At 34.6% G+C, this 13,643-nt stretch overlaps 1 protein-coding gene across 2 annotated transcripts in view; it reads right to left on the bottom strand.

The window, feature by feature from the left end:
• The window catches only part of LOC129953624 (myosin heavy chain 95F), a 98,721-nt gene that overhangs the window by 11,680 nt on the left and 73,398 nt on the right, over positions 1-13,643 (bottom strand). For both annotated transcript variants that reach the window (XM_056066863.1, XM_056066864.1), the window contains exons 3-6: positions 7,372-7,445; positions 7,178-7,307; positions 6,941-7,102; positions 6,605-6,867 (exon numbers count right to left, since the gene is read on the bottom strand). In XM_056066863.1, the coding sequence (XP_055922838.1) occupies positions 6,605-6,867; positions 6,941-7,102; positions 7,178-7,307; positions 7,372-7,445 (629 nt within the window). The remainder of the gene's footprint in view (positions 1-6,604; positions 6,868-6,940; positions 7,103-7,177; positions 7,308-7,371; positions 7,446-13,643) is intronic.

The following is a 13,643-nucleotide window of genomic DNA, read 5'->3' as shown; positions in this document are numbered from 1 at the left end:
TGAAAATTCGCTTTAAGAAAAACCGTAGCAGTTTTTCTATTATATCGTATGATTTGTATCCCCACACTTGAGCTCCATATAGCATTACTGATTTGGAAACTGCCTGGAATAATTGGTATTTGATTCTCATCGATATATGTTTATCTTCCAGACAGTTTTCCCATTCGACATTTATAGCTGATTTAGATGAAGATAGCTTCTCCTGAAAGTGTTGTTCCATGTCTATGTTGCAGCAGATATTTATTCCCAAGTATTTGTTGATTTTACTGTTTCCAATTCCTGTCCATCAAAAAACCACTTCTCATTCCTAGCGTAGCACCCATCTCCTTTTCTAAACACCATCGTTTTGGGTTTATGTTTACGCCTCCATTCATCACAGTATTTTTTCAGCTGATTAATCATTCGCTGTAAGCGTTCTGGTGTGTTCGCAAAGAGCACCAAATCATCTGCATACATCAAAACTTTAATGAGGACTCCCCCAATTCTTACACAGCCACATAAATAAATCGGAAATATCGTCTATAAACATTATTAATGAATGCGGACTTAAATGACATCCTTGTTTCACACCTGTAATCGTTTCAAAAAATTTGACAGTTGGTTACCGTCCCAAACAGCAGAAGTCGTTTGTTCATACAATTTTTCAATCAAGTTGCCAAATTTTCTTGATAGACCTATATTGTACAATTTATAAAAAAGTGCACTTCTGTCCACCGTATCAAATGCAGTTTTTAAGTCCACAAAAAACGCATAGAGCTTTCTCTTTTCTCTAATAAATGTGTGAGCTGTCGTATTCAGAACAAAGATTTGATCTATGGTCGAGTAGTTCTCACGGAATCCTGCCTCGAATTCGCTTAAGCATCCGTTTTGTGAAGTCCAACTATTAAAACGATTTGCCATAACCCCCGTTAATATTTTTAGCGCTAAATTAAAAAATTAAATGCCTCTATAATTACCAGCCTTATTAGGAACTCCTTTTTTAAGTATTGGAAAGATTACGCACTGCTGGAAGCTCATAGGGATGTCTCCAGTTTCAAATATTCGATTTAGTTCTTTTGTAAGAATTTCTAATAAATCATCATTGGCATATTTGAAAAATTCAATAGGAATGCCGTCAGTTCCTGGTGCTTTGCGATCTTTACTTTTTACTAACCAGCTTGAGTGATGGGTTTATATGATTGAGATCGTTACAGAAGAATTCTCCTAGGTAACTTGCGTTTTTTGATCTAGAGCAGGACATATACAGAGGAGGTGAAGAACTGTTTCTTCCTCATCCTCATCATACGCCTAGCTGCGTGGCCTGCTTTTCTATTAGACAGTGACCTGGCACGTGGCGGCGTTATTCCACCTGATGATTGCCTTCTTCATCACATTTAGCATGTAGAGATTGGTAAGCCAGCTAAACGTGGTAGAATGGGTTGCACTGTAATATTACTGGCAAGTTTATATACCTCACAACTTCCTGGAATGCCTTAAACTATTGTGCCAAATCTATTAGGGATGATCGGCAGTTATGGACTGTTATATATGGAGAGACAGGGTATTGATTTAACTACAGGGTACAAAAACGAGAAGACGGAAGAGGACCCCTTTCATTTTCTCTATAAATGTCCTATCCAAATTCTTACCATTTTCTAGGGAACACTACATTGATCTGATTGGGCTGTTTTTCGGCCTATATCACCCCGTCAACCCTAACCTAACCTAGGATATAAGCGAGGTTTACGGCAAATCTTCTTAAAGAGACTTTTGCAGTAGCAAAAGAGTTTGCATTTTGTTAGCCCTATTTTAATTTTTCATGAAATATTGCATCATTACTTTGTATACGTAGTTGGTACGAGTAAACATTCTAAGAAAATACAAATATCTGAAAGTTTTCAGTGTCATTTTAAAACATCATTTTCGAATTTCGTGAATTAAAATCAGGACTACAGGACTCAAGACTCTTTTCATATGTGGCCTGGATACAACTTGGATTTCTATGTATAGAAGAATGTTAAACGCCCATTGAAGGAGTCTATCGCGATTAAAAAATGTTATTATTCAAATGATATGTAAGAATAAAGTCAACTCTAGTTTTCAAATCGAATACCGTCGTTTAGGACGTGAGTATGCATAGACAATATGTTTGTACTATTAAATCGAAAATTAAAACTAATTGAAAATGTTTTTTATACTTTATCAATTCTAAGAGGAAATCTTTTAGAATTTCAATGTGTTAAGAACTATAGACTTTTTGAAAATAATATTTATTTTTAAACGTTTCTGGAACTCTTGTTCAGAAAACTATATATAAATATATCGCTTTTTCAACACGGTTTTGTGAGTGGCAAATCAGCAGCAACTAATCTTATTTCATTTATAAACTTCTGTGTAAATACAATTGAAAAAGGAAATACATAGATGTAATAATACGAAGGCATTTGATATAATTAATCATAAAATATTGTCAGAAAACCTTGAATCTTTAAAGCGACTAATCGTGTTCAATATGTAAAAATCAGTTCTAATAAATCTGAAACTTTATTCAACCACTTAGGGGTTCCTCCAGGCAGTTCTCTTGGCCCCATTCTGTTCATGTTATTTTGTAATGATTTACCTCTACACACTTCTTATTCATCATGTTTAATCTTTTGGATTGATGCTTTTATCTATAAAATAATGAAATCTCTTGCAGATTGCTTTCATCTTCAACACGATTTAACTCGAATGTTTTTCTACCATTTTCAAGATCTTCTCTTTTTATGGCTTTTTATAACCTTAAGGAGTTATATATGATGCAAAATTAGATTTAGTACGTTATCTCTAAAACTCTATGCCTGGGTTTTTGAAAAAGAAATGCTAACAACTTTCAATGTCAATATTAAAATGGCGTTTTTTGTTAGCTTTGTTAAAAAACCTTTAAGTCTAAAAGAGTATGTGTATTTTTTTTTCTTTTTTACAGTTCACTTACATGTCATCAGTTAACAGATAGGATGAACAGAAAAGGACCAACATGGCTTCCTTGGTGAACACCAGATTGAGCAACAAGAGATTCTGAATGAGAATTTCTAAATTTTAGCAGATAGGATCTGTTTTGAAGGTATGACTTGATCCAAGCTAAGAAAAATGGTGGAAAAGCAAGAGTTTTAAGTTTAAATAAAATAATTCCGTTTTTATTTAAACGTTGGTCAAAAGCTTTAGAAAAGTCATACAGGCAACTTCATAACCTTGTTCTAAAGCGTTTGAACATATGTTTCAAAATGTGAGGAGATTTGTAGCGGTTGATCTTTTTTTCACAAAACCATGTAGCTGTTCGTTAATGAGATACTTACTAAAAAATGCTATACTTTCACAAACAACTTGTTCAAACAATTTAGGAATGTAAGAAAGCTTTGCAATGGGTCTTTAGTTGGTTATATCCACCTTGTTACCTTTCTTCAAAAATTGATGTTAGGAATGATTTCTTCCATATACTGGGAAATTTTCCTGTTTTTGGAGATAGTTTGAATAAGAACGTAACTAAAGCATTACTAAACTTTTTTAATACTACCGGGGAATACCATCGGGACCGGCTAAGCAGTCATCATTCAACAGAGTGAGAGAGAGAGTTTTGAGATAAGTTTTCCTTTCGTGTACTAAGGGTGTCTAAAGTTTGTGTTTCCTGATTTCTTTAAAGGTACATTTTTTCCAAACAATAATTCATAATCTTATGCAAATTTAAAACAGCTTCACCAAAATGCTAATGTATGAGTAATTCCAGAAATGGTTAAATCTTTAGAAAACAACTAGAAATTAGCTCTTCTGAAATTAAAATTATATAAGCAATGAAAGGAAGGTGAATACTTAAGTCAAGAAAAATTCGATTCTTTGAGGAGAAGAAGAAGGATTTTATCGAGAAAACATAGTTCCAATTGTGAAGAAGAATGAGAGGCTTCAAGTCAGGATTCGTCTTCAGATGGAATCTAGTCAATGTGTGGTAAATTAAAGTAAAATATTGGTGTCAGAGCAGGCCAATTAATTATAAAGTTTAATGCCAAGTATAGTTCGCTATAAACAGACTCCAAACTTTAGTCTGTACCATTATCTTTACACAGACTAGTTCAATTGATAGTTCAAATGGAAAAAATACAGAAGAAGAGAAATGTGTATTGTTTTTACCGCTAAGAGAACACCACCACCTAAATCCTTTGCATTACGAACATGACGATTGTTTCTGTAAACTTCGAACTCTTGACTAAAAAGTTCAGTGTCAAAAAAAGCTTGAATTAAGCCAAGTTTCTGTCAAAACGAATACTTCGTGTGGAAATGATTGGGAGTTAAGAAAAATGTCAGCAGTCTTACTACGAAGTCTCCTTACGTTTTACCAAAACGAGAAGAGGGCAAGCCTGTTGAGTTTTTTGGCTTGGTTTTCAAAAAAACACCTCGTTTTTTACTTTGTGTAAATTCTTTGACTAATAGCCTTTCCACACCAAGCCGAAAACCCGGTTTTCGGGGAAAAGTTTTCGAAAACTCATAAAGTGTTCACACCGAGTATTTACAAGTTTTCGTTTGACATTTCCATTATTTTGATACTTATTGTCAAATTTTGTATAAATAGTATATTTTTAATTTAAAAATGTATTGGTTTTCGAATAATTTGTGAAATAAAATGAATTCTCGCTAAATTGGTTTGATTTCCATACATACAAAGAAAATGGAATAAAGTATGAAGTTCCTGCTCAACTTCATTTCATTAACTCAAGGCTCTACCATGACCAGCAAACGTTGTTTTTTTTATGTCTGATTGATATTTGAATGTTTTCATTTCAATAAGATTAGAATTGTTTCATTAGGTGAGTTTGTTTACTTCATCTCTCAATTTCAACTAGTTTTCGAGAGGTTTTATCAAAAACTTGTTGAAAACGAAAACTTGTGGGTTACGAAAAATGTATGGGAAAACTTGTGTTTTCGGTATAGGTTTTCGACGAAAACAGATTTTTCGGTTCGGTGTAGAAAGGCTATAAGTCTCTGCATTGCGAATAGAATCGAAGAACCTAGGCGTTGTAACTGGCTTCAGACGAGATATAAAAATAATTTTTGGTTTTAAGACAGCTTTAATAGGTATTAGATTTTGTATTACTGTTCCATTAACGGAGTCTCTATTGGAAGCTGAATTTGAGTCAAAAATTTGTCACCGGTGACAATCACGATTTGGTGACTTTTTCTGGTGACAGTTCTTTAGTTGTTACTTTCATTCGAAATTGATTTTTATTTTTAGTTGCTGAAATTTAAAGACAATATGAATGTGTTTGTGCCTTTGATTTTACATTCTGAAAATGCTGAAAATGAAAATATCAATCATAATAGAAATGTTCGGCTCTTGAGAATTAACCTCCGCAATAAAATAAACATTCTTGATCTTCCAAGTCCAAAGTAAGTACGCATATGTGCTATATATGCGGTCAATACACATTCTCCCTATTCTTCGATTAGCCGCGACTTTAAATTTTCTTGGAGGTGGTGGCTACCAAAGGCAAGTTGGCGCTGACTGGTCAGCTCCATGGGGCCAAAGTACTTTTTGTAAGATTATTTCTTTGACCTTAAAACAAATGGAGAGGAAATTGTGCCCACTTACAATCAAATTTAATCAATGGGCTTCAGAAGCAACAAAAATGTTCTTCTACGAAAAATATCAAATTCCTGGAGTCAGGATTTTGTTTCTTAGTAAAAATAAACTAATTTTATTACTTGTTTTTTATTTTATTATTTGTTTCTTAGTAATCGGCTGCATTGATGATTATGATTCTCCGCCCTTCGGAAAATGAGCATATGTATTACAATAGAAAAGGAAGACATAGTGTAAACGCTATAATCGTAAGTCAATTTTTTGATACATTAATTTTTGTTGCCTAGATCTGCAACAAGAACAGAAAAATTCTGGCAATAAATGCAAAATATGGAGTGCTCACGACAGCTTTGTATGGAGACAGAGTGCTTAACGAGAAAAGTTAAATGCTGTCTATTGTGCAGGCAGAACATCATCGTGGCTACTTGGTACATCAAAACTTATAATTACATAATAATCCGGATAGCTTCAGACCGGTTTTTGAATGCAACCACTGCAATTGTAACAAACGTCAGTGAATTTCTTTTAAAGTGATACCAAATTCTAAACAAAATTTAGTGATCACCTTACACAGACGCAAAAATTAGCTTGATCACTTTTTATGATCACAAAGGTGACAATCAAAAATCACCTTAGTCGATTCCACCCCTGATTACGAGGAGAATTTCTTCATTTGCAGAAGAGAAAGTAGTAGGGATGTTGGACTGAGCTAAATCATTAGTCGAAGTGGAACTATCAACCATGATGTTGGTCACAGAATATGCATTAATTTGAAAACTGCAGTATGAAATGCCAACAGTAGCTCTTCAAAATCTTTAGAGTTTTAAAATGTCAGCCCCTTAAAAGAAGACATTTTAAAAGCTAGTTGGGGTACAGAAAGCCTACGGCAGTCGAACTTATAAACAAAATTGAAAAAACGCAACCTTAACATTTTATTTATACATCAAAAAGTAGACGTCCCATCTATCTCTGCTTTTGTGTTTTCAAAAGTTTATTATTAATAAAACAAATACTCACTCTATAATCATCCGGCTTGCCCAGCCCCAATCTATCACGCAATTGTTGGGGAGCTCCAGCCAAAAGCATATAAAACACATGATAGTTTCTTTCCTCCGAGCTTTGAGTACAAATTCTACTCTTTTCCAATAAATAATGAGAAATGTAACCTCCGACAACTTGACACTTGGAATCATAATGAACTTCTATGAATTTACCAAATCGGGAACTGTTATTGTTGCGAGTTGTTTTAGCATTACCAAATGCTTCCAACACTGGATTAGCTACAAAAATAAGACAACAAAGAATTAGCATTAAATATACAAAAAAAAAAGAATAAATAATATTTGTTTATACCATCCAAGATCTTTTGTTCTATTGGACCAGCACTATCCAGAGAGTGACAGAGATATTTGAGCAAATATTTGGTGGATTCTGTTTTTCCAGCTCCTGATTCACCAGACACAATAATGGATTGTGATTCTTTGAGAACACGCATATCTCGTATTGCTTTGTCAGCTAAAAGAACAAATAAGTTTTTTTTGTAAGATTGATTTTACGGAAAAAACACAAATATTTAATTTTGCACTTTACCAATAGCAAACACATGGGGCGGAAGTTCTCCAATTGACCTGCCATTGTATTTTTTGATGGTTGGTGATGCGTAAAGATCGTTTAACTCCCGATATGGATTGACAGCAATAAGAATATTGGCAACGTATGTCTAGGGAAAGGCAAGAATGTTGAATAAATAATAAAAATGGGAACATGTATATCAAATAACTTACATAGATTTTATCCTTATAATATCTAGTCTTTAAATTGTCAAGGAATGTGGCCTCATTGAGGAGCATCAATTCACCTGGAATAAAAGAAAAAGTGAATGGATTTAGTCAATTGTTTTTGATAAAGGGTAATATAGTTAATGTCGATATAGTAATAGTATTTTATTTGTATGCTTAAAAGTCTTTTATGTTCTTATAAAAATTTTAACAATTCTTCACATAAAAACATTATAGAAATAAAAGCTTTTGGATTTTGTTATATTATGGAAATAAGGTTGATTTGCATAAAAGCAAAAAGAACATAAGAAAATTAACATTTTCCCATTCGAAGAATATTAAAACAACCTAATAACCTAATTATTTTAGTTGTATAATCAAATTTATGTTGTGGCATTGAAAGATATTATAACGGTGTATAATTTATTCAAATAACATAAAGATAAATGTTTAATTCTTTATATTCTAATATATACGTTCGTTCTTCTGAATTTAATTGAATTGAATTGGTTGGGTTATTTTTTGATACGAATTTGCATAAGAAAGTTGTAAGTCAATCTCAAAACAAGATAAATGATTTATTTAAAATTATTTATGAGTCATGAATTTTAAAAAACTCTGAACTTTTAAATTAAAAAGGTATTATTACTACCTACAGTTGCTCAGAGAAGAAAGCAGACAACTAATATTTTCGTCGTTTTTAAAAATATTTCATTAAAATGATTCAAATGGATATTTTTTTAAAGGTTTGTGACCTTGCACTTCAAATGCATGAAAAAAATGATGATTCCATTCAAAACTAAAATAATTTAATTTTTGTATTCCAAATACCTCGATTTTGATCTCAAAAAACAAATCGGACACTAGGCAGCACTGGATTTTTATTTTACTTTAGCGGAACTTAATGAACATTTTAGTATGCAGTTACTTTTTTGTAATGTCAGGCGAAACGAAAATATATTCGATATTAAAACAAAAGTCAAGATGGACAGACAACGTGCTTACACATCAATAGAAGTGCGAAAACTTGTGATTAAACATTTTGAAGAAGGAAAAGCGGTTCGTGGTATAGCAGCAATTGTAAAAAAAAAGTCCCTCTACTGTAGGGGACATTATAAAAACCTATAAAGAAAAAAAATTCTGTTTAAAATTCCTCAAAATCTGCAAGACCAAAACAAATTAAGTGTTGCCGATGAGCGTTGGATTGTTAAGCAAGTGCAGAAGTTTCCAAAGTAAAGATTTTTCTTTCTGGAAATGTGTTTTGTTATCATACGAGAGTAAATTTAATTTATTCCGATGTGATGGACAAACTTAATTACGAAGAAAACCAAATGAAAAGCACCAACTGTGAAACATGGAGGAGGCTCAGTTATGGTTTGGGGCTGTATGTCCACTGCTTGTATAGGAAATCTTGTGTTTATAAACGGAACTATGGACCAATATAAATATATTCAAATTTTGAAAGACAATATAAACCAGGGAACACACAAATTGGGAATCAGAGATGAATATTGTTTTTACCAAGACAACGACCCCAAGCACAAGGTTCAAAACATACGCTTGTAGCTCCTTTATAACTGTTGCACTGTGCTTGAACACCCTCCTCAGTCTCCAGACCTAAATGTCATAGAATTTCTGTGGAGCTATTTGGAAAACCAGCAAAAAAAACTACACCATTTCAAGCAAAACAGGTCTAGAACTGGCCTTAAAATGTGAATGGGACAAAATTCCAACTTTTTTTTGTGAAAAACTTGTCCAATCAATGCCAAAAAGGTTGAGTGCGGTAAAAAGAGCAAACGTCTGCCAACAAAATATTAGTTTATTGTTATTTTGTTCATTTTTTTGGTTTTTTGTTATTTTTGCGAAAGTAATACATGAAGTGACCGATTTCTTTTTTGGTGTAAAATATGCTGGTGTTTTTATTTTAACTTAGATTTTAAGAAACCGTTCTTACGATTACATTTTCGTTTGTTATATTTTATGAACCTTAATCAAGAAATATTTAAAATATGTATATATGACTCCTAAGTGAGAGGTAGTGCCGTTAAATAACTTAGCTAGTGGAAAAATGAGATGCTATATTTTTTAACTTCACTGAAACCCTATGGGACTCTAAATGCAGTGAAAGAATCTAGATAAAAACTAGGTGTATGTAATTTAACTCAAACATTAGTCTATGCCCATAAGGTGGAATTGTCAAAAGATTTTAGACTGGAGCGGTTTTTTTTATGAAATGGAAGAAATCCAAGAAGTTAAACAAATTGGAAAAATTAAGATAAGCAAAATGTTAGAGTAGGTTTAAGGTGGCTGTCAACTTTTCGTAAGCCGACACAAAATGGTTGGCCCATTATTGATACCACTTGGATCTAAAGATCGATCTTACTCTTTGAACCAGTTTGAGCTAGCCATGAAGTGTTTGAGACTATAGATGTGTTTAATTTCTTAGATCCAAGGTGGAGTCTTTGTCTTTGTGACAGGGCAGCACATGAACATAGAAAGTAAAGCACTTCTTCCTTTTCTTTTTCATCCATACGGCTTCTGCAAAAACGGTTTGCAGGAGCTTCCAGTCGAGAAGCATGCCTTCTCATTAAGCAGTGTTCTGTAACGACCTATAAGTAAGCTTATGTACAATCTAACAACTTGAATGAGTTGCTTAAAGTGTTTAGAATTAGTCATTGACCAAATAAATTTAGCATTGGTTTCTGGAATGTGAGGACGCTCCTGGGCGCAGGAAGTAAAGGTCCGCACATTGCCAGATTCCTCCAACTAGAGAGAAAATGTATGCGGTACAGGATAGATATCTTAGGGTGAAGCGAAGTGTGATGGATGGGATCGGACAAGTCTCCGACACTTTACACTGTATTTCTCTACTCTGGTCATGACCCTGGAAACCCTTGAGAAGCTGGAGTTGGGTTACTCCTTACAAAAACGTCAACCAGAAGCCTTATTTCTTGGGAGCACTTTGGTGAAAGGCTTATCAAAGCTAGGTTTCAGAGTAGAGTACGACCCGTCACCATTATACAGTGTTACGCACGGAGGGAGCTTGCATCTGAGGAAGAGAAATAATGCTTTTATAGTCAACTAGGATCCGCCTACAACAACACTCCCCGCGGAGATATAATTTTAGTTATGGGAAACCTCAATGCTTAGGTTGGCAGTAACAACAACGGGCTAAGACATATGATGTGTGCTCACGGAGTCGGCAATCGCAATGATAATGGTGAGAGGTTCATTGACTTCTGCAACGCCAATAGCCTTGTGATTGGGGGCACAATGTTTGAGCACAAACTTTGTCATAAAATTAGCTGGGTGTCGACGGACAGGCAAGCGTCTGCCAACCAAATTAACCGTTTCGCGATTAGTCGACGCTTTAGAAGCAGTCTCTTGGATGAACAAAACAGAAGAGGCGCCGATATAGGACTTGCCCGTGACCACCACTTAATGATAGCTACCCTAAGATTACTTACAGCTACAGTTCGAAGATCTAACGGAACAGCACGAGCCCCCAAACTCAGCATCGCCAGACTAAAGGATCCGACGACCGGTCAAAAATTTAGGGACCACCTATCACACAAAATGAGAACAATCACCAGCACAGCACATGACGACATCGAACACCATTGGAATGCTGTGAAAAAGGTTTTCATTGCAGGTGCTGACAGAATAGGTCGGAAAAAAGGAAGCACTTGGCTTTCAGAAGAATCTTGGACAAGGATCAACGAATGCAAACAGTTAAGAGCTCGAATAACTGCTGAACAAGGTGAAGAAAGAAACGAGGTGGAAAACGAGAGAGGTTCACCGCAGTGTGCGCCGCAGCGACAAGTGTAACTACATCAACACATTGCCTCAAAAAGCAGAAGATGCCGCAAACAGGTGCGACAGCAGGACAGTTTACTGAATGACCAAAGAGCTGACCGGTACACACAGCTCAAAGTAACACCTGGTGAAAGAAGTAGACGGTACTGTGATAAGTTTGGTGGATGAACAAGTCATCTTGACTATCTGAGACGATGCATTTGGCTCCCTGAAATTACGCCATAGGAAATTACGCCAAAAAAATAAAATGGAAAAAACGCCAAAAATTCTCCATACAATTTTTTGACTTTTTTTCCTAGGAAAAAGAACCTAAAGAGTTTGGTGTTAATTCCGGATTTTTTGGCTATTTTTTCCAAAAATTTCTTGGCGTTTTTTCCTTTTAGAATAATGAAAAAAGGCCAAACAATTTTTGTTTGGAAAAAACGCCAAAAATTTGCTTTTGGACTTTTTTTCCAAACAAAAAAGGAAAAAAAGCCCAAAAATAAACTTTTTAGTTTTTTTCCAAATCTTAAAGCAAAAAACGCCACAAAACAAACTTTTTGGCTTGTTTTCCTAATCGAATAAGGAAAAAAAGCCAGAAAATTAACCGTTCGTTGTTCAAAATCAAAAATGTACATGTAAGTCGAATGTATTCATATGGTATACAGAAATATATAACGGCAAATAACAGTATTTTACATGTTTTTCACAAATTTTGAAGAGCATTTTCATAAAGCGATGGACAAAATGGAAAGTTTTGATTATGATATATTATAAAAAAAAATGTGTGTATAAAGAAGATGTTCTTTAGATTTGTTATATTAACAGTTGTGGTGCTAAGATGAAAGTAAAAAGTGATTGATTGTGTGTAAAAGCAAAGAACTTCGTTGACCAATGTCCGTGTTGTCGGAAAAATTTGGCAGATGTCCTTCAGGTTTACATGTAATACCTACATATACGAAAATTGACAAATTGAAATAAACAAAGGTATAAGAAAATGTGTTCTACAAAACCAATGAACAAGTACCTATTATATAATCAACGGCGGGGGGGCGGCGCATACGCGTCGCGTTCGCCGTTCGCCGTTCCGGCGCGCCGTGCGCGGCGCCGCACCACGCGGGTTGCACCGCGCCGCTCCATGTTACGTGCGTCGTACGTTCAGATTCTATTATAGACTTTTTGAGCTTTAATTCCAAACTAATTTTGGAAATTAAGCCAGGAAAAGCTCTGTTTATTCTTTAAAGGCTTAATTTCCAAAACTAATTTGGAAATTACACCAAAAAGTTCTTATTTTTTAGGGCGTTTTTTCCATTTTAGTATTTTGGCTCTTTTTCCAAAAGTTTGGCGTAATTTCCACACTTTTTGGCGTATTTTCCTTTTTGTTTTTGGGCCCTTTTTCCTATTTTTTTACGCCAAAATTGTTTGGGCTTTTTATCCAAAACAGTTTTTGGCGTAATTTCCTATGGCGTAATTTCAGGGAGCCGATGCATTTATCGGTAGTCAATATCACGTTTTCACTCGAGAAGGCTTCTTCAAAATGTTAAGCATTAAGAAAAAAAGTTATGGGTAAGAACATTGGTTTTGTATTCTTGAAATTTGCAACTCGAACTAAAACAGGGCGTGGCTAGGCAATCGGTATTTCAGCAGTACGGCTAAAAAAAATATTATCTGTACTTAGCAGTTTGTTCGAAGTTGAACAATTATTGATGGACGAATCTCTGGAAGCGCATGTAGTATAGTTTGTTAAAATAACTATAGAAAAAGGTTAAGGTGATATATTATTGTATCAATTAGGTTGGAAATTATCACATCTTTTCAAAAACCCCAAACATCTTGGGGCTTCTTGGTTCCAGAAAAATTATCGTGATATTCATTTTAAATGATAGTGTTTGATGGTTACAATAATTCCGGATAAACAATTCTGGTTCAAGGCGGGACATTAGAAAATTCATACCAAGTCTAAGCTCGTTTCTGATATCCAATGGAATGAATCAAAGCCGATTTAGAAAAGACTTTCGACACCATATTGTAAGAGGGTTTTTATTTGAAATTGAGCATGCTTGTGGTAGAAAGTTTATATTCCAAAGTGGCAATGTAACTTCTATCACAACTTTAAAATTTAACAACGGTCTTGAACGAGGAGCATTTTATTCGATACATTTCTTCAGCAGTTACGTCAGCGTCCGAAAGGTATTGTCTAACTCATGGAATTGCTTATGCCACCCCGTGGATCTTATTGCTTACAGAACAGTCGCAAAATCGAGGTCATCAGAATTCTTTAAATCAACTTTCCAGGGATAAGAGAAAAAACTGGAAAAATGTAGTGATCTTGTGAAAGTATGGCCAAATGTACAGCCATATGCGTAAAAGTGCGTAGTGAAGTATTTTGGTGTATGGCTGCATCAGTACTTGTATTCCGAAAGCTTTCATCAGGACCAGCTGAGCTTTTCGAATCGCTGGTTTTACAGCAGCTTCTTATCCAA

This window comes from Eupeodes corollae, chromosome 1 (assembly GCF_945859685.1).
Source record: "Eupeodes corollae chromosome 1, idEupCoro1.1, whole genome shotgun sequence".
NCBI lineage: Eukaryota > Metazoa > Arthropoda > Insecta > Diptera > Syrphidae > Eupeodes > Eupeodes corollae.
This window is presented reverse-complemented; position numbering and strand designations above follow the sequence as displayed.